The sequence below is a fragment of the Mustela putorius genome, unplaced genomic scaffold (assembly GCF_011764305.1).
Source record: "Mustela putorius furo isolate JIRA1106 unplaced genomic scaffold, ASM1176430v1.1 tig00000228_pilon_pilon_pilon, whole genome shotgun sequence".
NCBI lineage: Eukaryota > Metazoa > Chordata > Mammalia > Carnivora > Mustelidae > Mustela > Mustela putorius.
The window spans coordinates 7,570,605-7,596,178 of record NW_025421322.1 but is presented as its reverse complement, the minus strand read 5'-3'; the positions used below and the strand labels follow the sequence as shown (position 1 = coordinate 7,596,178).

Here is a 25,574-nt window from a genome sequence, read left to right as displayed (position 1 = left end):
CCCCTTCCCAGTTCAAGAACAGGTAGACTTTAGATTTCAAGACATAGGCTGGGCAATACATATTCATGAAATGAATAAAGGAATAAATATATATTAGCATTCTTCCAGAGGCAGAAACATGAAATGACCCTGTGATGTGTCCCTTTTCAAGGGTGAGAAAATTCTTTCCAGAGTCCTTCTGGCACATTCCCTTCCTGTCTTACTGGCCAGGATTGTTGCACATGCCTGTTGCCTAAAACAAATCACTTGGCAAGAGACATTCGCCTCACGGGGCTAGAAAAAGACTATGCCTTCCCCGAAAGACGTGGCTGCTTGGAGGACCGTGAACAACATTTGGGTTCTATTAGCAGGGAAGAAGGGCAAGTGGCCGGCGCAGTGACTCACTATCGGGGAGACAACGGAGAGTATCTGCCAGCGCACGGTCTTCCTCATAGTGATAATCTTACTATTTCCTCACTCCTGTCACCAACAGGGAAGCCCTTGCTTTGTTTATGCAACCTACTGCTAGCTCTGGGTACCTTTTGGAAATAGGAGACCTCCGGGCAACAGGCTTAGGATAAAGCGTCAGGGAAAGTAAGCCTCCAAGTCCAAAGGACATGTCACCCAGTTCCATTTATGGATATTAACGACTCTCTTCTTGCACCGTAGTTTTTCTAGTATGCAAAGGCTAATCAGAGAACTCAGGTCTGTGGAATGTTCCTGAAAGGAACCATTTTTCATGAGTGTTTTAGGCAAAGACCTGGGAGCTTCCACAAATTTCTGGCTCACTCAGTGTTTTGCCTATAATGTTTGCTTACTGCTTCCCCAGGGATCTAATCTCCATGGAATGTGCTTCCCCCTGCCCCCCATTCCCCACCTCCTGGGGTGAGTATTCCTGGGGCCCCACTTACTGAAGAGACTTGTGTAAGCCTGGGAACTCTCACTGAGAAGCCAGTTTTTCAGGTCGGTCATTTTACCACAGGCCTTTTGTTATCTCTTGATTAATTCCTCGAATGAAATTGAGGCTCTCTCATAATGCCTGCATTATTTCCTAGACTCATTACAGTCTTTGGGTTCCTGAAGGATCGGTCCATTGACAGAAACTGAGTTGTCAGGCATTTGTTTTCAAATTGCTGCTAATGATCGCCACCATATCTCTGTTAGGATGCTTGTTGCTACACTTGAGCTCATTGGTTGGTTTCCACACTGGTCGGTATTTCCACGGGTGTGGTCTTTCTATGCTAAAGAAAACAGTATGAATCCTTGTGATAAATTTCTTCCTTTACAGAGTTCTCCAGTAAATTGATTTATTTAAAATAAGTGTATGGGTGTGCCTAGGTGGCTCAGTGGGTTACAGCCTCTGCCTTTGGCTCAGGTCATAATCCCCGGGTCCTGGGATAGAGCCCCACATCCGGTCTCTGCTCAGTGGGGAGCCTGCTTCCCACTCTCTTTCTGCCTGCCTCTCTGCCTACTTGTGATTTCTGTCAAATAAATAAATAAAATCTTTAAAAAAATTCCCTATGCTTAAAAAAAAAAATAAGTGTACGGTGATTGTTTCATTCCCTCTTCTATTCTGCCTCCTGTTCTTCAGTGCACCAGTAGAAATAAAATGTATATGTGGCTTATAAGTTTACAGATTAATGGTTCTCAGTAATTGATTGTCCAATTGACTGTCTCCTTTTGTAAAATAACTTTTAAATATATGTATTTAGAAAATTTGAATTTTAATTAGATGAAAGAGTTTCATCTTTTGAAACTTCCTTTCATAGGAGGGGATACCACCCATTTAGCCATTAATTTGTTTTCATTGCCATATTTCTGGTTTCTCCGAAGGTTGGCAAGGTGGCAAGAAATTTGACATTTCTTTGTATCTTCCGCAATACCTAAAACAATGAGCTGCACACAGAACATAACGATGTTAAGTAATGCATATTGCATTGAACTGAGATACTAGGCTTGCCTTCCTATGAGTTTCAGAGAACAGATGGATAGAATCTGGTTGGGAAAAGGATCAATCCCTTTTAAAATCTGTCAACAAAATGAAGTTAAAAATTTGGCTTGACAGTTAGAAAACAAACAATCTGACTTAAAAAATGGGCCAGAGACCAGAAGATACACAGATAACAAATAAGCAAATGAAAAGGTGCTCCACATCTTTTGTCATTAAGGAATTATAAATTAAAACAACACGAAATGCCGAGGCTTACCTATTATTACCTAATCCAGAATACTGACAACACCAAATGCTGATTAGGATGTGGAGCAACAGGAACTCTCAGTCATTGTTGGTGGGAATGCCAATGCCATAGCTACTTGGGAAGAAAGTTGACAATTTCTTACAAAACTAAACATACTCGGGTGCCTGGATGGCTCAGTTGGTTGAGCAACTGCCTTTGGCTCAGGTCATGATCCCGGACCTCCAGTATTGAGTCAGGCATCGGTCTTCCAGCTCTGTGGGGAGTCTGCTTCTCCCTCTGACCTTCTCCTCTCTCATGCTCTCTCTCACTCATTCTCTGTCAAATAAATAGATAAAATCTTAAAAAAAAACAAACCCAAACTAAACATACTCTTACTATTTGACTCTGCTATTACACTTTTTAGTATTTGCATGAGTTGAAATGAGTTGAAAATTTATGTCTACACAAAAACCTCTTTATTGCAGCTTTACTTATAATTGACAAAACTTAGAACTAACCAACATGTCCTTTAGTTGGTGGATGGATAAAAAAAACTGGGCTACAGGGCACCTGGGTGGCTCAGTGGGTTAAAGCCTCTGCTTTCAGCTCAGGTCATGATCCCGGGGTCCTGGGATCGAGTCCTGCATCGGGCTCTCTGTTTCGGCAGGGAGCCTGCTTCCTCCTCTCTTTCTCTCTGCCGGCATCTCTCCTACTTGTGATCTCTGTCTGTCAAATAAACAAATAAAATCTTAAAAAAAAAAAAAACTGGGCTACATCAAGACGATGGGATATTATTCATTGGTAAAAAGAAATGAGCTATCAACCTATGGAAAGACACAGAAGGAAATTAAATGCATGTTAGTAAGTGAAAGAAGCCAGTTGAAAAGGTCACATATCATAGTATGATTCCAACTACATGACATTCTAGAAAAGGCAAAACTATGAAGACAGTAAAAAGATTACTGGTTGCCAGGAGCTGTGGGGGAGGGATGAATTAGCAAAACGCAGAGAGTTTTCAGGGCGGTGAAACTATTCTGTATGAAACTATAATGGTGGATACATGTCATTACACATTTGTTAACCCACAGAATGTGCAACAGCAAGAGTAAATTACAGTATAAAGTATAGACTTTGGGTGATAATGAAGGGTCAATGTAGATCATCAACTGTAACCAGTGTATCACCCCAGTGAGTGATGGTGATCTTGGGGGAGATTATGCATGTGTAGGATAGGAGGTACATGGAAAAGCTCTGTACCTTCCATTTGGTTTTGCTGGGAACTTAAAACTGCTCCCAAAATAAAGTCTGTTTAAAATAATGAGTATGATTGGGTGGAACAATACAGTGTTGATGAAGGTCCCCATTAAGTCATGGCTCTGCATCATTGTTTGAACAAAGTCTTCCTAGAACTGCCATCATTGCCATTATAAAACTCGCTTTGACTATGGCAAATATACAAAGCAAATCTGCAGGTGACATTTCTTGAAGTACAAAAGAGTACAGGAACTCAGGGCATAACCAAAAACTTTAAACCTTTTGCTCTAGAGGCTCAGTATGTATTTCATTTTCCTTTACCAGAATTCGGGCTGGGAAAAGCTTTCAGCTTATCATTACACTGTGCTGCCATCATTCCTCTATGTTTATAGCAGAATTTTCAAGGATTTCATACTGAAGGCTGAAGTCCCTGTAGGCATAAATCACGTTTTTCCAGCCATATGGTTACTGCTGTGTTCCCTGCTAACTCTTGACCAATAGTGAGTCCCAGATGTGCTCACTCCATATGCATCCTCCAATGTCCTCCTACTTTGCTACTCATTTTGCAGAATAAAGAAGCTCAAATTTAGTCTTGTTTGGGTGGAATAATGCAACTCTAGTTGAGGTCATCGAAGGGTCTGAGATACACATTCCTATAATATTTCAGTAAATGTTTATTGAGCATCTTTTATGTGACAGACACAGTACTGACAGCTATGTGTCACCTGCAAGGAGTGGACCATTGTATCAGTTAAGATGCTTTCAGCAGCAAGTAACAGAAAATTCAACTTATTGGGGCTTAAATAAGGACATTCATTTAACATGAAGTTCACAGGGAAGGCTGCTCCACAGTTGGTTAATTCTTTGACCCAAGCATATCATCAAGGATTCAGATGTTTTCAACTTTTACGTTCTGCCACTCTTAGGATTTGGGTTTTCTCCCCATGTCATCATCCCCATTGGGGTGACAATTTGTCCAGGTGTCCCTGCTAAATGCAGCAATGTCTAGAAGAGAAGAGGACCAGCTCTTGAGGTATCTCCTGGTTGAGAGGAAGAGCCTCTCTCCCAGTAGCCCCCACCCTTGCACATCTCATTGGCCAGAAGGGGGTCACCTACCTAACCCTAAAATACTTCTCAACCAGGAGAAGGAGATGACCATAATAGCAAATTAAGCAAATGAAGAAGAAACTCCATGTAGAAGGAGGTGGCTCAGACTCTAGTAGGATTCTCCTGGGGGCTCCTGAGGATTCCCTAAGAAGGCAAGGAAGTGCTGATTTCCCTCACCTTATTACTCGTTACCAGGACTCCTGTTGCTCTTCTTGGACTTTGCATCAGAAGCAAGAATTCAAGTTATACTTTGGGCAGCTGCAAAGATATTTTCCCCCTTCTGCCTGACAGAGTCTTGGAAAACAGAAGGCAGAGGGAGATGGGGAGGTTCCCCTCCTGTCTGAGCCCATCCGGGTGCGTTATTAGCAAACTCTTGGCTTTGAAGTTAGGAGTCAAGTCCAGTATATCTAATTCAATTCCAATTTTCTGTTGGAGTTATGGTAATCCTAGACCTCAGCTCATCCAGAACTATGAGCTAAACATTTAATTCCTCAATATATTTAACTCATGTGGTTATGAGTCATTGTTAATACGTTCAACAGATACGCTGGTTTCCAAGCTGCATATCCAAAGTCAGGGTTTTAATTGTTTTTCTTGGTGATTTGCTCATGTCTGCATACCAGCAGTCAGGCTTGGCTGACCAAAGCCATCTTGAAATATTTAACTTAGAATTCAGTACGGGAATAAACATGTTAAATATTTCCAAGGTCTCTATCCAGAGACACAGATCCTCCATCAAAGTTAAGATCCAAACCAAGTTACAGTAGGAGGTAAAAACAACTATGTATTTTATAGATGAGTACCATCGATGGGATAAATGAAATTTTAAATGCCATGTAAACATTTTTTTTGCATGTAAGAATAAGTTTATTGTGTCTTTTTCAAAATTGGGGGGGGGGTTAAAGGAAATATTTATCTGGTGAGCAATAATTTTGGAAAATTCTAGAATATTGATAATAACAAAATTCATAAAGCTGCTTATCTGCATATTGATGTATATCTTGAACTGCAATATGTCTTCATTTAGCTGCAGTATGAAAGAAAACAAGTAATAGATGTTTGCAAAACAGGCTGTTATTTTTCTCACCACTTTGAGCATGCCCCATGGCACCCAATTTTGGAGGTGGGTGGCAGCATATACTCATTTTGAAATAAAACAATACAGAAGTGTATAAATCTGAAAGTGAAAGGTTTCCTTGTTATTAACCCTCACCATGATCTCACTCCTTGAAAAGAGCTATTGTACATAGCTTAGTACATTTCTAGTTTTTTTTTTTTTTTTAAAGATTTTATTTATTTGTCAGAGAGAGAGAGAGAGGGAGAACACAAGCAGGCAGAGCGGCAGGCAGAGGCAGAGAGAGAAGCAGGCTCCCCGCTGAGCAAGGAGCCCGATGTGGGACTCGATCCCAGGATGCTGGGATCATGATCTGAGCCGAAGGCAGTGGCTTAACCAACTGAGCCATCCAGGCATCCCATGTTTCTAGTTATTAAACATATATATGAGATAGTGTTTGAATATAAGTTAAATGGGATTATTGTATACATATGTGACATTGTGACATAAGAAGAAATATGTATTTGATATTTGCTCCCATTTCTGGCACAGGGCTTCCAAAACCCTTGGAGTTTCTGAAGTGATAAGGGTGTTAAATGTGTCTTAATATTCATAACATTCATAAATGTGTCTTTCAACTTCACCTGAGTTTATGTTAATGAACTTTTGGACTTTTAGAAAATACCTAAGGATGGATACTGGTTGCTGGGGAACCAACCACGTGATTAGGGTGTTGGCCCTTTCAGTCGTGCCCTATGACCTCCAAGGAGAGGAGAGGTACTGAGGGGGAATCAGTCACCAATGGCCAATGATTTAATCAATCCTTGTAACAAAGCCTCCATAAAAAACCCCCAAAATGGGGTATGGAGAGCTTCCAGGCTGGTGAACTCGGGGAGGTGCTGTGGGGTTGCCCAGAGACCATGGAAACTTAATCCCCATTTACCCAAACCTTGCCCTATGGACCTCTTCATCTGACTGTTCATCTGTATCCTTTATACTACCCTTTCCCATAAACTAGTAAACATAAGGAAAGGTTTCTCTGACTTCTGTGAGCAGCTCTAGCAAATGAATTGAACCTGTGGAGGGAGTTGTGGGACCCTCCAACTGTAGCAATGGGTCAAAAGCAGTGGGGACAGCCTGGACTTGCATCTGAAGTTGGGGGCAGTCTTAGGACTGAACCCTTACAGTGGTATCTCCAGGAGACAGTGTCAGAACGGAGTTAAGTTCTGGATGATGTTGAAAAAAACGCACACAGGAAGACATCCTACTATAACCTGCTTTTTTCTCTAACGATACTTCCTGGACATCTCTCCCTGTGACCATCTATAGTTCCTCCTTTTCCTTTATAACATTTCATAGCATTCGAATGAGTGGAATACGTTATATAACAAGTTGCATACTCAGAGATACTTAAGTTTCAGGTTTTTTTTTTTTTTTTTTTTTTTTTAAGATTTATGTATTTGAGAGAGAGAGAGAGAAGGGGGAAGGGCACAGGGAGACGGGGAGAGAGAGAATCTCAAGCAGACTCCCCTACTGAGTGCAGAGTCAGACACGGGTCTGGATCTCACAACCCTGAGATCATGACCGGAGTCGAAACCAAAAGTTGGAACTAACTGACTGTGTCACCCAGGCGCCCAAGTGTCAGTTTCAAATGATGCTTCAATTAATATCACCAAATTATATTCTAGCATAATGCTAATCACTATCTGAATTTATCTCGTTTGTCTATTTACTTACTTGCTCATTGTCTGACACCCCCTGGAGTATAAGCTCTGTGAATACAGGGGCTTGTGCCTTGTTCCCGATTATATCTTTAGCAACTGGGACAGTACCTGACAGATAGTATTAGTTGTTCTTATTACTGGGCGCACATAGGTATTTCTAGGTCTTTTCAATGATCCAAGGGCAACCTGGGGTGAGGTAGCTACTTCAGGCCCTCTCCCTACCTAGTCCTTGGCTTGGCCAGTTACAATTCCTTTCTGTCTAAGTAGTGCCTTTGAGCAGATTCTACTTCTCTAAAACCTTGAAATAGTCACAGTTTGAAAATTAGGAACCAGTTCAGATCTCAGGAATTCCAGCCCCACCGTGGCTCCCTTCCTCTTGGCGACTTACCTAACTATATGTGGTAGGTGGGGAACCAGGACACATTCCCCGTCACTCACATCCCTTGACACTTTTGCTCTTGGTAAAATCCAGTGGCTCATTTACCATCCATCTGATTTCTTCTTTGGTGAGATATCTGTTAAGGTCTTTTGCCCATTTTTTAGTTTGGGTTGTCTGTTTTCTTATTGTTGAATTTCAAGAGCTCTTTTTATATTTTGGAAAGCAGTCCTTTCTCAGAGGCATCTTTGCAATGATTTTCTCCCCTTCTATGGCTTGTTTTCTAATACACTTGACATTGTCCTTCACAGAACAGAAGTTTGTAATTTTCTCTTATTTATTTTAAGACTTCATTTATTTATGTGAGAGATAGTGAAAAAGAGAAAGATCACAAGTGGGGGGGAGGGGTAGAGAGAGAAAGAGTTTTCCTGCTGAGCAAGGAGCCTGATGTGGGACTTGATTCCAGGACCCCAGGATCATGAACTGAGCCAAAGGCAAACACTCAACTGACTGAACCACCCACGCTTCCCAGAAGTTTGTAATTTTAATGAAATCTAGCTTATCAATTGTTTCTTTCATGGATTGTGCCTTTGGTATTGTATCTAAAAAGTCATCATCAAACCCAAGTTGTGTTTTATATTTAAGTGTACGATCCATTTTGACTTAATTTTTTTGAAGGGTGTAAGGTCTTGTATAGACTCATTTTTTTTTTTTTTTTGCATGTAAATGCCCAGTTGTTCCAGCATCATTTGTTGCTGTATGAGAGTTTTCCAGTCTTTACTTTTATCCAATTAACTGCGATTAGCCACAGAGCGCTGAGAAGGAAGCATCACCTGTCCTTTCCACTTGAGTTACTAATAGATTTACCAAAAAATCTATGGTTTGTCTGAGTGGTTCCTTGTTTAGTTTTACCTCCTCTGATTTTTCAGACTGTAGGCTAGTTTTTGTGTTTGAGGGTCCTGAATGAATGATACCTACATCTGAAAATGCTCAGGAAGTTGACCCGAGTCAGGCCCGTGAAGATAACAATCCCGCTTTTGTTAATGTTGAGCCTGCTGCTGGAGAACGTGACTTGTGAGCCAGATGGGCTTTCCTCTGCTCCTGGCCTCCTAACCCTCCCGAGTTTAGACCTTAGAACACGCCACCTAAGGGAAAACAGCTTACACCCACTACCCTCCCAAACACACATGTTGAATATTTTACCCTCCCAAAAACACATATCTTGAATACTTATTGATTTTAAAACTTAGAATGCTAAATGCACCCTTCAGTTTGTTTTACTAAAAGGCCTTTATCACCAGGAAATGGCCTTGTTTCCAAATCCAAAGCACTTTGAAATAGGAATCTCAGTAAAATATAAAAATAGATTTAAGGTAGTATTGCTCTTGCTCTTTTTTTTTTTTTAAAGATTTTATTTTATTTATTTGCCAGAGACACAGAGAGCGAGCGAGCACAAGCAGGGGAAACATGGCAGGCAGAGGGAGAAGCAGACTCCCCACTGAGCAGGGAGCCCCATGCGGGACTCCATCCCAAGACTCTGGAACCATGACCTGAGACGAAGGCAGACACTTAACTGACTAAGCGACCCAGGCACCCCGTGGTCCTGCACCCTTTATAGGAGACACATGATTTTAACTGGTATACCTGGCCTGCAGCCGGAAGTACAAACAGTTGGTTTTAACATCCCCATCCCAGGGAAATGACAAGGAGGGACCGCAGCATGTGCCCCTGCTCACAGGAAGAACACGACCCAATATGGACACTGGCCTCTCGTTCTGCAGACACCGTAAAACCGAAGTATACAAACGAAATACCTACCGGGAGTCTCTGAGTTCAGGATCTACAGCGTGTAAATAATCTTGCCAAGATATAACTCACGTGTTCTCCTTGGCCACGTTCTAGAGGTGAGCGGTACATCCGGCAGCGAGAGAGGGATCCCTCGGAAAGCTCCAGTAGTCTCTAGAACACAGCAGGGCCTCATCCTTGGCTGATGTATGTAGCATTTTATCTCCTTGATTAAAAATAACAAATCTCTGGCTCAGGTATCAGGTGGGGAGGAACGTTATTTTCGCTCTTGGCGAACTCCGAAAGAGGCAAAGTTGACTCACCTGCTCTGGAGGGAAGGGACCAGGGCATTTTCTGCAAGCCAGAGCTCAGCTTGGAGCGGTCCAGGCAGCCGGCAGGGACAGACGAGAAACCTACGACCATCACAGTTCTGCCGAGGTTTGGAACCACCCAGCCAGCTGGGAGCTGCTGATCAAAACGGGGTGGTCCCCGAGAACACCTCCCTGGGGCTACTAGAACAGCCAGTTATAAACGACCAACATCCCTCTCGCTCGCCCGGTCGGAGCTCCGGAGCCCCGGCCGACAGCACTGCTCGCAGGGGGAGGCGATTGCGCTGGGCAGGGAAGGGGGAGGTCTCTAGAGAGGACCGAGGTCTTCCTTCTGCCGAAAGCTGCCAACACCTTTGCCTTAGCCTCTCCCTGACCTTCAGCCCTCAGACTGCTGCCTTGACTTTTGAAGTTGGTGAGTATGAATTATCCGCTCCTGGGGACACTTAGACGGTGGTGGTCTGTTTGTGTTGGGGGGGGAATGGGGAGAGTGGCTGGAAAGAATTTGCCATCGTGGGTTTTCTGAGGACTTCAGCCTTCCCTTGTGTTCCCCTATATCTCATCCTGAGGGGTTGGTCCTCTGGCCTCCTGGGTCTCCCAGTGCTGGGATTGAGTAAGCTAGTCTAAGATTTATTCATGGGGATAGGAGTAGAGTCTTGGGTAGGGACACAAGAAGTTCTCAAAACACCTGTGGGAGGGCGCCTGGGTGGCTCAGTGAGTTAAAGCCTCTGCCTTTGGCTCAGGTCATGATCCCAGGGTCTCTGGGATCGAGCCCCACATCTGGCTCTCTGCTCTGCTCTGCTCAGCGGGGGAGCCTGCTTCCTCCTCTCTCTCTGCCTGCCTCTCTGCTACTTGTGATCTCTCTTTCTGTCAAAGAAATAAATAAAATCTTTAAAAACAAAAACAAAAACACCTGTGGGATTGCCAACAGAAGAAAAACTGGCTTCAGGGACAGAGAATCACAGCATGGAGGAAGCAAAGGAAGTTTGAACTAGAGGAACTGGGGGCCTTCAGGGTCTCAGTGGGGTCTGCTGCCCCTCCCTGCCCTGCATGCTAGCAGCTCACAGCAGGGAGGCCTTGGCTGCCCGCAGACTCCCCCCACCACCACCCGATGCAACATGGGCTGGACCCACTGTGGCAGCATTAGCTAGATCTGGGCTCAGTAAATGTTCTTTAAAAAAAATAATAATAATTTGTAATTACACTACCTGATACATGAGCAGATTCTCTTTATAAAAATTTAAACGTTAGGGACCAGGTTCAAGCCATGCATTTACATCTGTGTGTCTAACATACCCAGGGTCATTGCGTGTGGTGAGGGGTTGCTTGCTGGCACAGTATCATCACACACTTAGACACATGTATATGTAATGAGAGAAAACACAGAATCGTTCTGTGGGGGAAGGTTTACATAGACGGTATTACTCTGTAAATATAGTTTTGAGACTTGCTTTTTGCTGCCTAACAATGCCTTGGAATGCTTCCACGTCCGCACATTAGGATTTCATTCCTCCGAACTGCGAATTTTTTAGGTGTTCTTCCCTCTCCCACATGTGCATTCATTCTCCTCTGGCTTGGTGGGTAGAGAGGACAGGATTTTATATTGTTTAGATACAAATATTTTATATTGCCTCAATCTCTCCTGAGTGTCCAGAGTGGCCAGACCTTGCCCTGCCCCTGGGGTCCGCGAGGCTGCCTGCGCCTGGTTTTGGAGGTGTCATTCACCCCCCTTTCCTGGTCTTTGCTTCATCAAGAAAGCGCTGGAACCTCTCCGTGTCTGCACGGCAGGCCTGGAAAGCCCTGGCTGGAGTCTACGGACAGGGGACAAAGAGGCAGTTGATGACTGTCAGTCGAGGAAACACAGTCCCCCTGTTTTGTTTCCCTGTACTTTTTACTTGCCCGCAGCCTGCCAACCAGGTCAGCTCTAGAAACACAGCGTGCCATTCTCCTCCCTTGGAGCCCGCACGGAGAGTGGTGGCAGCAAGTGCCAGCCAGGGTTTTGCCGGTGGTCAACTTTGTTTACCGGCTCTGGAGGTGTCTGTTTTATGAAGGTTTGCATGGGGCCTCTGGACTGGCCATTCGAAAGGATGAAAACCGCTTGGGAGCTTATACTTGTGAATTTTTTCAGATAAAGTTTAAAATCTCTGTATTCAGAGATTTTAAAGTATTCTGTATAAATACTTTCTGATCGTGAAACTAATTAGATCCTAGAAGGGGCCCCCAAGAAAATAAACCCACAAACTTGCCAGTTTTATTGTAGTTAGCACTTTGGAAAACAAGACGGAGAAAATACTAAGGTTTTTTTTTTTCTTTGGGGGGTTAGGAAAAAATCTTTGCTGATTTGGGGGGCCTCTTCTCTCCATATATTTAAAATGTAATAATATGTACATTTATAAACCTATGAATTAAGCATCAAGTTTAAAGACTCTTTGTACTTGAGTATGTCAAAACCCAGTATACATGCCAAATAAGTAGGAAATATTTGTAATAATGTAAATAAAGGTGAACTAGGGCATGAGCTTGGAGAAAATGGCTTATTTGAAAACTTTCTTTAAGAGAGTTCTGTTGAAACTTAACGAGATTCTCTCTCTCTCCCCCCTCTCGTTTTGTGACGGATATCCTTAGAAGTCTTTTCTAGTTTTCTCCTTTTTCCTTCTAGGGATGGAAAATAAAAGCCTTGAATTTGGCTAGTAAAATTAATTCATCTTAGCAGCACTTTTTTCATGTATTTTCATTTCTAACTAGTGTTTACCACTTTTGGTCCTTCCTTCTTTTCCTCTTCCCTACTCTTTCCGTATGGCTCCCTTTGTCTTCCCCTCCCCGAGCAGTGTCCACGACAGACTTTCTGAGGCTGCTCTCCCCTACCGTTCAGCTCTGAGTGCCAAGGCCCTCCGAGAAACTTGGATTAGGCCTTTGATCCTTTCTTGTCTGCTCTCTCTGTTGATGCAAAGGAGTTCATGAAAGTTTGGTTCTTCCTCACGTCCAAATCACAGTGGCCACTGTTAAAAACTTCCAGCGTCTGGAATTTTCAGTCTTTGGTGCTGGGGGTGGTGAGGTATTAAAGATGATGCTTTCCGTTCAGAAGAGTTATAGCAAGGCTTCTTGTGATTATTAAAAATTATATCTTTCCTTTCTTGAGAGTACCAGTGCCTGCCTTGGCAATATTAAAACTTTCCAGCAGTCATAACTGGAAGAGCCCACCAGTGGCATATTTCTGAGAAATCAGGAAACACTAAAGTGGTGATTTTGATGCTGGGTGGTAATTACAAGCTGTTTTTGGTCTAGTTTTTCTAGGAAAGTCTAGGAAAGATTCCTTCACTACCATAAATAGCCTAGCAGATGGATTCTAATGGATGTGCTGTCTTTTGGAAAGATGGTATTCTGTAAAATTCTGTTGAGGATTTGTGGCTGATTTTCAAGGTGAAATGCTGCCTGATCATTTCTTCTCTCTGTGGAGTTGAGCGGCACATTGTTCATGCCAATGTTATTATTGTAAATGTATGTATGGAATTTAGGGCCACTTTTCTGGTCAAAAAATGCTCTGTAATTCTTATAAAAATAAATGTCACCACTCCTGGAACAGTAGGCTCTTTTTGCGTCATAGACTCTGGGCTCATGAGAAAGAGAAACTGCTGTTTTCTTTTGAATTAAATGATAGTCTTGAAGTTGGCTATTAGAAATAGAATATTTTTAAAAATTTAGGCTTACTGATTACAAAGGCTATGTTCCTGGTTGAGGAATCACTTAGAATACAGGTAGGTATGGATGGACATTTTTATCTTAAATAAATTGCTAACAAATCAAATCAGGATATTAAATGATACACCATGACCACTTGGGTTACTCAAAGAATGAAAGAATGGCATTGTATTAGAAAATGTAACTTACTCATTGAGTAAGAGGCACAGGCACAGAGCTAGACTGCATTTCCCAGCCTGCCCTGCAATTAGGTGTGATTCTGTGTCTGGCTTCTGATAAATGGAATGTAGCTGGGAATGATGTGTGCACTTCCCACTCTGACCCATGACATTTTTCTGTACATTTACTCTCTCTTCCTCCATCTGCTGGCTGGGTACAGAGAATCCTGCAGAGAATTGCAGCTCTAAGGGACAGCTGTGGATGGCTGCATCAGAAGATGGAAGTGGTGAGTCCTTGAAGAATCAGTTGGAACCTCAAGAACATTTGCTCCTCTTCCTTCAGCTGCTAAGATTTGAGGACTGTTTGTTACAGCACTTAGCCTACCTCGACTAATACAGCAAACAGGCATTCAGTAAAATTTAGCACCTACTGCTAATTTGAAAAAAAATCGTCAAAATGGAATTCATTACTAACTTGTTAAAAAAGATCTATCTTCTACCAAATACCAGTGTTCTTAATGATGAAATGCTAGAGACATTCTTATTAAAATAAATAAGACCAGGATGCCTTCCGCTACCCTATTAACAATGAGAGGTTCCCAATTTGAGCAAATAGATGAGAAATAAAATGACCATTACTTGAGATGAAAAGGTCATCTACATTGAAAATTCAGGAAAAATCAACTACAAAATTATTAGAGTGACTAGGAGACTTTCATAAAGTCACCCATTACAAGATAAATATTAAAAATCCATGTTTTCTACATGATATTTAAAAAGCAACTTATGTTATCTGGAAATATGCCTAAAAGAATCATGAAACAGGAAGATACTATTTAAAATAACAGGAATAGGGATGCCTGGCTAGCTCAGTGGGTTAAGCCACTGCCTTCGGCTCAGGTCATGATCCCAGGGTCCTGAGATAGAGTCCCACATCAGGCTCCTTGCTTGGCAGGGAACCTGCTTCTCTTGCTGCCTCTGCCTGCCTCTCTGCCTACTTGTGATCTCTGTCAAATAAATAAAATCTTAAATAACAGGAATAAAAATGCTCTGTGAAATTAAAAATATGAGAGCCCAAATGAAAATTCAGTAGAAATTTAGAAGATAAGTTTCAGAAATTTTCTTAGAGAACCAAAATTCAAGGAGATGGATAAACAGAGAGGAAAGGTGAGAAAATCAGAAGATCCGCCTAGGATGTCCAGAATAGGATTAAAAGGGATTCCAATAGAAAAGGAAGCAGAAGGAAGGAAATTCTCTCTCTCTCTCTCTCTCTCACACACACACAAAGGACATTTCACTGCATTGAATGTCTAAAATTAAAGCCCATATTTTATTCAGATTTGCTTAGTTTTTATCTACTGTACTTCTTTTCTAGGAAAGCACATTACATTTGGTCACCATGTTTCCCCAGGCATCTCTTGGCTGGGACAGTTTCTGACTTTACTTTTGGTGATCATGATAGCTTTGAGAACTGGTCAGGTATTTAGTAAAATGTCTGTTGAGCTTTCTCTGCTTTCTTCACAACTAGACTGAGGTTATAGATTTGGGGGAGGAAGATCGCCAAGGTCAAGGGCCATTCTCATCAGGTCATATAGGAAGCGCACCTACTCTTGTCATGCCCTCTACTGATGCTGACTCTGCCACCTGCCTCAGGTGGGGTTTTGTCCAGTTTCTCTAGCATGGAAGTTCATACTACACTGGCAGGGACAGTGTGCCCCACTGTCCCATTCCCTACCATGTTCTTTGGAAGGAAGCCGCTAACTATGGGCTGGCCAGACTTGAGTGAGGAGTTCTACTGCACCTCAAGGGTGAAATATTTACATCAGTCAGTTCAGGAACTACTTTGGAGCGTGACTGCTGGATCGCATGGGAAGACCAAGTCCGGCTGCGTTGAGAAACTGCCCGTTTTTGAGAGTGTCTATACCGTTTTGCATTCCCATTAGCTGTGGATGAGAGTTCCTATTGCTCAGCATCCTTACCAGAAATTGATATTGCCAGTTGTTTTTTGGCTTGTAACCATTCTGATAGGTGTAGTGGTGTCTCATTTTTCCTTTTGTGATATTTTTAAGTTACATGAGTTTAAGAAATCCGTGCCTCATCCCCGAGGAGTACCTCTGGCTCTTCTCCCCGTCAGATGTTAGTGCCGATTCTTACTCATACACTGTTTTTGCATGCTTGTCTCTGTTTGACTATATGATGAACATCATATTTGAAAAAGTATTTGTAGAGTACAGAGAATAGCATTTTCTTCCTCCAGACAAGATTGCCATTTGCTTCTACCTATGACTAATCCAGAACTACCTTATTCTAATTCCAGAATAAGAGATTTTTCTAGACCATGCAGATAACTTGAAGCAGGGCTGCTGTCCCTACACTTCACACTTCCTTCCTTCAAAAGGATACATCCTTTCGAGGTCACAACTCTAAGTGGAGTGTGGTGTGTGGACACTCCTTCCCTTGAACCCCAGCCCTTGGACGCTGGCAATAACTGTTCAACCACTCAGCCACCTTTTCCACCCATTCCATTAAATGCTCCCTGGGCTAAAGAAGCCCCAGTTGTGGGGGCTGCAGGGTGAATTTCTTTCTTCTCCAAGGTCTTGGCCTGGCAATTCCTCACTATCCTATTTGTTTTTTAAAATGTTTTAATTTAGTATTGTTTTATTTACCACTGCTTTACCTCATCCTTCAGGTCTCCCACTGGCTTTAAAAAGTATGATAAATACGGCTGTATCACGTATACTCTGGGAAAAACGGTAACAAATGAAAAATTTGAGTCCCAACGTCTTTTCCAGTTTAAAGCTTTTGGCTAATTAGTAATGGAGCCCCTGATCTGAAAAGTTCTACCACTTCCTGGGTCAGGACCACTAAAAATAAACACAATACTCCACAATCTCTTATACAGAGAAAACTTTATTACTGGAAAGATCATATAATTTGTATGCAAAGTTAAAAAATGTGGAAAAGTTAATATTTACATTTTCCATACAGTACGTGATAATCTTTTTATGCTTAATAGAATGCTAAATAGAGGAAAAAACCAAAAGCATCAGAAAATGTTGTTCAAGGTAGAACACTTAATTGGAAATAAAATTAAGAAAATTCTTCAATATTTTAAAGTATGTTTATCAGGACTACATTTTTTCCCCCATTTGATTGACACTAATAGTGCTAACACATTTTTTTTTTTAAGCACACTTTTAAATGTTTAGCAAAATCCTATTTCGGTACAGGAATGAATTCTACATAATGTCTGATGAAGATACTGTACAAGCTTTAATATTCTAAACGTTAAAAAAGTTAAAAGTACAAGCAACTAAAAAAAAGTACAAGCAAGTATAAATGGTCATAAAAATACAATCTTGAGTGGTCATAAAACTTTTTTTTTTTAAAAGGAAATCAATTGCACTTGGCTTAATTTCTAAAAGAGTAATAACATTTCACCTAATCCTTCAGGACATATCATTTAAAAATGTAGAAGGATCAGAGCAGCATAATACAATCAACAGTGGACATTAAGCACCTCATTTTAGTGGCATAATAGATGTATGAAATTTCTAAAACAATAAGACTATAAAATTCACACAGGGAAGATGATAAAGTGGAATAAGTGGGTTTTTAAAGGTGAATTCCCATTATAAAACCTTCTGGTGTGTCAAATATTTTTCATACTATAAAAGTATTATTTTTCAATTTTCTTAGAAACTCAGTGTAAAAGCTACCAAAGTAGTGCTAAAATATCAGAATAACATGACAAAAATATTTGAATAGCTTTTCCAGGATTCCTTAAAAAAAAACAAAATTCAAATACATAGAAACTTATTTTCAAATGTATAAAAAAAAGACACAAAGTTTTAAATACTTTAGCAAAGTAATATCTTGATTTTAGACCATAAAAGTGAAAGAGCATATAGTACATTTTAAAATACTTTTAACAAGAGCAGAATATTCATAAATAGAAAAGGAAGATTCCTCTCACTCCCTCCTCCCACACAACTTAAAAAAATATTATTAACCTGCACATTTCTGTTTCCTGGGTATACTGTCATCACGAAACTCTGTGTGAAATGAATCCTATTATACTCGGAATCTACCGTTTCCAGTGTAACAAGCGACGGTGTAGCTCTCAGTGCAAAAGAACGGGACAGTGATGTTGCTAAGACGGCACACTGTCCCCGCCAGTGTAGTATGAACTCCCTTCTCTGCAACGGGCAGGCAACCCCGCCCCTCACGTATCCGAGTGACTGCCACGGCCCTGCTCTTTCCTGCCCCCGGAAGCCGAGTGAACGAGCAGGGATGCAGAGCCTCTTGGGCTGCCCGGCTCAGAGGAACCTGGGGCCTGTGAGCTGCTGTTCTGCACTGGGCCAGGCTCGGGGACGTCACTTTTTGGAGAGAGCCTAGGTAAAAAGACGAAAGGTGACATATTACAGACCAAAGCGCAGATGTGATGCCAAATGTCCTTACAGCTGCCATCCACTTTTCATGAATTTTTTGCATAATTAACTAAAACTCTTTATGTGTACCATGACACCTCAAAGTGCAAATACTTTCTTTTCAAATACAGTTCTTGCTAACTTCAGAAATTGCATTAAGCACCACCCATGCGTGGGCTGAGCACACTGTAGCATCGGGAATACACTTAATAAGACAGAATTCCGGCCCTTGCTTTAGCAAATATTTTATTCATTTCCCACCAAGGATGAGACATTTTAATTCCAACACAATGATGAATCAGACCTCAGCTCTGAGGTTTTACAAATTGAGGGTTTACAAATCTAGTGGAGGTTTTTTTTTAAATTAAAAATTTTTTATTAACATATAATGTATTATTAGCCCCAGGGCTACAGGTCTGTGAATCGCCAGGTTTACACACTTCATCGCACTCAACATAGCACATATCCTCCCCAATGTCCATAACCCCACCATCCCCTCCCTACCCACCTCCCCCCAGCAACCCTCAGTTTGTTCTGTGAGATTAAGAGTCTCTTATGGTTTGTCTCCCCCCCCCCCCATCCCATTTTAAAGGCACATATCTAATTAGAAACAGCAAAAGCTGTTACGGGAACACAAAGAAGTGCATCTGATTTAGTTTGGGAGGAGGGTGGCAAGACAACCTTGAGACCTAAAAGTACTTAGCTATTGGCATTCTGCTTAATTCGATATTTACCTGTGTCTGGATCACCTATGACCATTTGGAAAAATTCATTAAAGATAATGTCAATATCCTTTCATGTTCAGAAAGTAAAAAACATAATCATCTTCATATAAAATGACAAATACCTTTTAGTACTATGATACAGTAGCAATTACAACTCAATAGCCTGTATCTCAAAAGGCTCCTCAGCATTTACCAAATATACACGCAACACTTAACAACGGCCACGGAAAAGAACATCACACTCCTATGCAAACAACATTCATGAAGGCTCTTTTCCAAGCTAAGAACTGAACTACCAAATAGCATATTTACAGGCTGGACCCAAACTTCTTATACCCAAACTTCCTTGGATTAAATATATGGACACATGTCATCTCCTAGCACATTTTCTTTCCAGAAGTGCTATGCTTTAATAAAAAATGCATAATGCAATATTCAAAGCAGTCCCGATTTAACAGAACAAAATCGGAGCTCACCTTCCTTCACTCCTCGTACTTTCTGATACGCTGATCTTATCTGTCCCGTTGCCTGCCCGGCCCTTCCTGTCAGCCTGTTCCCCACAGAGTTTGGAGCTGGATGCTGCTGGGGAGGCCGGCTCCCCACAGTCGTGTTCTCTGGATCCGGGGGTGCTCGCTCCGTCTGCTCTCACCTCTCTCACTGATGTTTCTGGGGAGGTTGGTATTTCTGTCAAAGTTTCTTGTCCTAAGTAATCATGGTTAGTGATAGCCACTGAGGAAGTGCCGTGATTGGCGGTAGCGCCTGTGCTGGTTCCCATGGATTTGGAAATGACCTTCAGCTTATGCGAACTGGGCTTGTAGTGCTTCTTTTTGTGTTTGACTTTAGAATTGTGCTTTAAGAAGAACTCACATGACTCCTGTAGAACTCTTCGACTTTCACTGATTGGACTGTAAGAGAAACCAAGGAGCGGGCTTACTAGGTAAATGTTAAGTGCTATCGAGAAGCCAAAAAGCAGGGGGACAAAAAAGAAAGAAAGAAAAAGAAGCCAAAAAGCATAAATCTTATACTAAAATCTTTAGTTGATCAGGTTAAAAGTTCTAAATGACTTATAGTTATGAAATCTGGGATTACAGATACTATGAGCTATAAGTAGATTGCCATGACGTGAAATCTTTTTTGCATACACTGTTAGCTGCCTTTGTCGGCACAAGTAGATTGGTAAAAAATTAGAGAGGCTAAACCTAAGGAGGAAACTGACAAGGAAACTCAAAGCAGCATACCGTAGGGGATAATCTATTTATCACATGTAAATACATCAATATAAAAGTAAACCAAAAAAGAAAGGATGTAGAATGGTTGTTGTTAAATTTAATTGTTTGCTAACATTAAAGTTAGCAAATTATACTGAACTGTGATGTATATAAATATGGAGTAGATATGTAATAATTGCAAAAAATTAAAGTCCAGTTAAATGCAATTCTTCAGTCAGGCTCCCTGCTCAGTGGGGAACCTGCGTCTCCCTCTGCTTGTGTGCTCTCTCCCTCTCTCTGTCAAATAAATAAGTAAAATCTTAAAAAAAATGCAATTCTTCAGACTTTAAAAACTTAGAAAAGATCCATAGTTCTGAACTTTTACCACAAAAAAAGTTTATTAATCAAACCAATGGGGAATAGTTTAAAAACCTATGCTACATTGTTGGCTGTATAGAGCATATAATGTATATAATTAACCAAAATGAACTATTTACTTGTAAATCTACTATATTGTTATAAAATACTACATAAGCTTAAAATTTTACCATCTTAGGGCAAATAAGTTGCCCTAAGCCATTTTAAGCCAGCACTATGTGTGATAAAACTTAAAGGTAGTAAACGATCATATAATATATTTGAGTCATAGTCTATAATTTTCCTTACATATATTTGATCCCATTTAATCTTTTATCATTGATAAAATTTAAAATGCTGCATCTGAACTAATGAATCCAGTGATAGCAGTAATAATATTAAATATAAGCTGTGTAAAGAAAATGCACACTTAACAAATCTTTCTTTCATATTTCAATAGAATAGTATAGGTCAGAGTCTATTTTAATGAATGCCAAACAGAATAAAGTATATTTCTCCAGGAAAAAGATTTCCAAATTTGATATAACAGTTGGCATAATGAAACTCTGGCACAATAATGACTTGAATAGTTCCTTGGTATTTGTTCTATTTAATTTAAAACAACATCAGATAATTCAGTAGCTTCTTACTCTCTCTTTCGATTTCGTTTAAAAAACCCAGCCCATTCCGTGCATGTCTTTTTGCTTCCAACCCAGAAGACAGCAGAGATGCCAACAATCAATGTCATCAGATATTTTATCATAAATAAAGCCAATTCTGGTCGAGTTTCTGTTTTTGCCTACAAAAAAACAGTGAATAATAAAAATTTCAGTGATACATTTTAAGTGGAAAGAAGTCTATACCATCAATGTAAAACTTGAACAGAAAGTATAAATTTTCAGTCTGTTGTATTATAAAATGTTTGACATAGTGCACTATAATGAACAGTGCTGCTTTAATATTCTTTACTAAAGTTCCGAATGAAGAACTTATCTGCATATCAAAATACATAGCTAGAAAAGGAAAACACTTAAATATATTTAGGAAGAATATCCTAAATCTTGACTTGATTTCCCAGCATCTTTTCCCTATAAGTATTGCAGCCTCTTATAATTGCCAAAATATCTGGCTTTGAGTATTCATCTATTTGCCTTCTACTAAAATCTACCAAAAAATTGCATTTAAATTCAGTGGAACAACATAGTATTTTAGAGTCCTTATGCATTGTTGTTTATGTTTTTAAAAATTTGGTTGGTCAGGGTGAAAGAAGTATCAATTCCATATAGTAAAATAAGTTCTGTTTTTATAAGCATAGATGAAACAAAAACATTATAAGATGACACGATCAAATTAAATAAACCCAAATAAGGTTTCCCTGCACTAAGTGAAGAATTAAAAACAACTCCCACTTCAGCAGAAGTTGACAGACCTCTTCTTGTTTCTGTTCCTCATTATTATTTATTTGCCTTTGCAATCGAATTTAATTTTTATTAAAAGAATAGCTAAAGGAGGCATTTTAACTATCGTAACCAAAGTCTAAACTTGAGGCAAGAACTCAAGGCCTGACCTCAGCTTCAGCTAATGCCCAATCTTTCCATCTACTGGATTTTCTTATGGAAAATCTAATGTCATGTTCATGACTATTTCAAGTGTATGTCCAGGGAATGTCCACTGTGTTAAAGTTAAATAATGAACTAATACAGGGGTCCCTGGGTGGCTCAGTTGGTTAAGCATTTGCCTTCAGCTCAGGTGATGATCTCAGGGTTCTGGGATTGAGCCCCGTGTTGAGTTCTCTGCTCAATCTGCTCCCTGTCCATCTCCCCATCCCCAAAGGCTCAGGTAATCTCTCTCTCTCTCTCAAATAAAAGAATCTTTAAAAAGGATAGCAAACTAATACAAATGCTCTTTACCTGGTAAGGGCACGGGATGTGGTACTGACGACAGTGGTCGGAGACCCAAGTTATCTCCCAGGTGACCCTGTTCACTTGCTCATAGACGTAACACCCCAGAAGTATCACGAGGGGCACAAGATACAGGCCACTAAAGACTCCAATTCGAATCATAAATTTCTTTAGTTTCTCCTGGTTCCGGCCATCATGTTGTATAACTTGCCGAACGTGATTTAAGGAAATAATGCCAGCTAGAAGAAGAGACAGCCCGACAAACACACAAAGGCACAGAGGCAGGAGCACGAAGTAGCGAGACGCATCCAGGTCATAAAGGCCGACGAAGCAAACACCGCTAATGTTGTCTCCTTCGACTTTGTTCATAGCAAGAAGCATAACAGTCAGAAAACCCGGTATCCCCCACGCCACGGCATGAAACCACACCGCTTTTTGTTCAATGGCTTCACAACTCCATTTTCGTCCTGCCGCTAGGAACCACGTAATGGTAAGAATCACCCACCACACCGTGCCGGCCATTGTGAAAAAATACAAAAACATAAACAGAACCGTGCAAGCCTTATTCTGAGAGCCCAGAACTACCGTGTCCCCGAGCTCTAGCTTCTCATCTGCCTTGTTGCAGGCTGTGCGGTCACCTAACAAGAATCCGATGAAGTACATCAGGGACACGATGCTGTAGCAGACAGAGTAATATATAATTGGTCTTTCTGGGTATCTGAATCTTTTAACATCGATTAAGAAAGTAAGGAATGTGAACAGAGTTGCACAGAGACAAAATATTGAAACTATCCCGATAAAACTTTTTGCAAACTCTAGCTCATCACTTTTAAAATACATGTTAGGGCATGGAGGTGCGCACTGGTCAATTCCCAGAAACTTATAGCCTTGTCCCCCAGAAGTCTTCAGATGCCTGGGACACCAAAATCCAATGTCTCTTTGAACTTCCTCTGTTTTCTTCTGAGGACCAAGATACTGTGTGTGTGGATCAAAAGTTACAGGAACGGTCTCATCACAGTACTGCAATCTGTAGAGATTATAAAAATCAAAGGCAATATTTTTACTGATTCACTGTTTTAATGCTATGCTTTCCAGCTATAAAGTACTACATTATGCATTCATAATTGATGGGAAGACATACAACCTGGATAGATTAAAGGTTAGAGCTTTGAAATTAACTGAACACTAGTAGTTGTTAGTGAGGCCCCAATACGCTAACATATATTTAATACAAGGCAAGTGAATATGAACATTTCCTTACTCAGAAAATGATCAATGAATAATTTTTATTTTGTAAATTTTTTAAGTAAACTTTATACCCTAGGTGGGGCTTGAACTCAGGATCATGCTCCACTGCCTGAGCCAGCCAGGTGCCCCAATTAATAATTTTTAAATAATTTCTGCTTCCAAGAATAAATATTTAAGAAAGAATTTATCCTAAAAAAAAAAAAAAAAAGGAAAAGAAAAAGAATTTTTCTTAATTAGTAGTCTCCAGACAAAAAAGTGTTGGCTTGTCTGTTTACAGCATTAGAAAAGTCTTGGGGAAGTTCACTTGTATTCTAATGCCCACAAGCAAAGTAGCTCAACCATATGACAAGGTTTTGACAGTTAAAATTGGCTGAAATGACACCCTTCCCCTCCCTGGATTGAGTTCAGGTGATCTCTACATTCTTAAAGGCAAGAAGATCACCAAGAAGTAGACTAGGGACCAGCTTAATTAATCACTATCCTGTTTCAGTTTGGCTGGCTCTTTTTAATTTAATTGAGTTGACATACAATATTATATGAGTTTTAGGTGCACAACATAGTGATTTGACATTTATATACATTGAGAAAAGGTCACCATAGTAAATCTAATCACCATCTGTCACAAAATTAATACAATGTTATTGGCTACATAGCCCATGCTGTACATTATATCCCAACGACACATTTATTTTGTAACTGGAAGTCTCTACTCCTTGTCTCCCTTGTTTACGGTAGACTGGAGTGATATACACAGATACATTTTCTATTTTGTGAAAAAGTTTATTGCTCAGTTGAGTTTCTACACACCAGTGTTAATTTGGAGGATCTATATGGTATAAAAATTAGCGGGAGTTTGGGGCGCCTGGGTGGCTCAGCGGGTTAAAGCCTCTGCCTTCGGCTCAGGTCATGATCCCAGGGTCCTAGGATCGAGCCCCACATTGGACTCTCTGCTCGGCAGGCAGCCTGCTTCCTTCTCTCTCTGCCTGCCTCTCTGCCTACTTGTGATCTCTGTCTGTCAAATAAATAAATAAAATCTTTAAAAAAAAAAATTAGCGGGAGTTTTGGGGCACTTGGGTGGCTCAGTTGGTTAAATGTTTGATTTGGGCTCAGGTCATGATCTTGGGGTCCCGGGACTGAGATCCACGTTGGGCTCTCTGCTCATGGGGTAGTCTGCTTGGCCCTCTCCCTCTTCCTCTATCCCTCCCACTTGTACTCTCTCTCAAATAAAATCTTTAAAAAAGTAAAAATAAATTAGTGGGAGTTTCTAAGAAGAAAACTACTTATTTATTTATTTATAAATTTTATTTTTAAGTAATCTCTACACATCCAATGTGGGACCTAAACAGTAGAGATCAGTTGGGACCCCTTTCTGGTCCTATTCTCCTTTCTCTCTCCCCAGAAATACTCATTACCACAAATTCAGTTTTTATTCTCCTTCTGCATTTGAAAAAATTTTTACTCTGTGATTTTTTCTAACCATAATGTTATATAATATTGTTTTACAGGTTTTGAATTTTATATAAATGACATCATACTATATATTATCCTGTAGCATCCTTTTTTTAACTTAACACTATAATTTTTAGATTTATCCATGTGTACAGATGTGGATCAACTACATTAATTTTATCTACTGCATCACAGTACTCTAGTGTATAAGTACATCACAATTTACTATTCATTCTTCTACAATGGAGTTTCACATTTCCCCTTTTTTAAAAAAAATTTAGGAATAATGTGGCAATCGGTATTCTCATGTGTGATTCCTTATTTGTGTAAAAGCTCCTGTAGAAGGGTATTGCCTAGAATGTAAGTATGGGTATCCTCAACTTTATTATATGTTATGAGTTGTTCCTGGAAACAATTATCCACCGCAAGTATTTGACTTTCACAAACCTTCTATAATCTAGTCTACAGATAAAGACACAAAAAGATAGATACAGCATCTTCCCAGCTTTATCATGTGAAGTCTCATTATATCAGTAGATTGTTTCAAATTACAATCCCCCAATGTCTAGCGAATAGGAGACAAAAGTAATGAGTCAAGGTCAATGTACAAATGGGCA

General features: G+C 40.4%; 1 protein-coding gene across 2 annotated transcripts in view; it reads right to left on the bottom strand.

Moving 5' to 3' along the window:
* Positions 1 to 16,531: 16,531 nt before the first annotated feature.
* Positions 16,532 to 25,574, bottom strand: part of FZD6 (frizzled class receptor 6) — a 36,629-nt gene continuing 27,586 nt past the window's right edge. For both annotated transcript variants that reach the window (XM_045078006.1, XM_045078007.1), the window contains exons 4-7: positions 22,270 to 23,287; positions 21,010 to 21,158; positions 19,271 to 19,699; positions 16,532 to 18,033 (exon numbers count right to left, since the gene is read on the bottom strand). In XM_045078006.1, the coding sequence (XP_044933941.1) occupies positions 17,865 to 18,033; positions 19,271 to 19,699; positions 21,010 to 21,158; positions 22,270 to 23,287 (1,765 nt within the window). In that variant the 3' untranslated portion in view covers positions 16,532 to 17,864. The remainder of the gene's footprint in view (positions 18,034 to 19,270; positions 19,700 to 21,009; positions 21,159 to 22,269; positions 23,288 to 25,574) is intronic.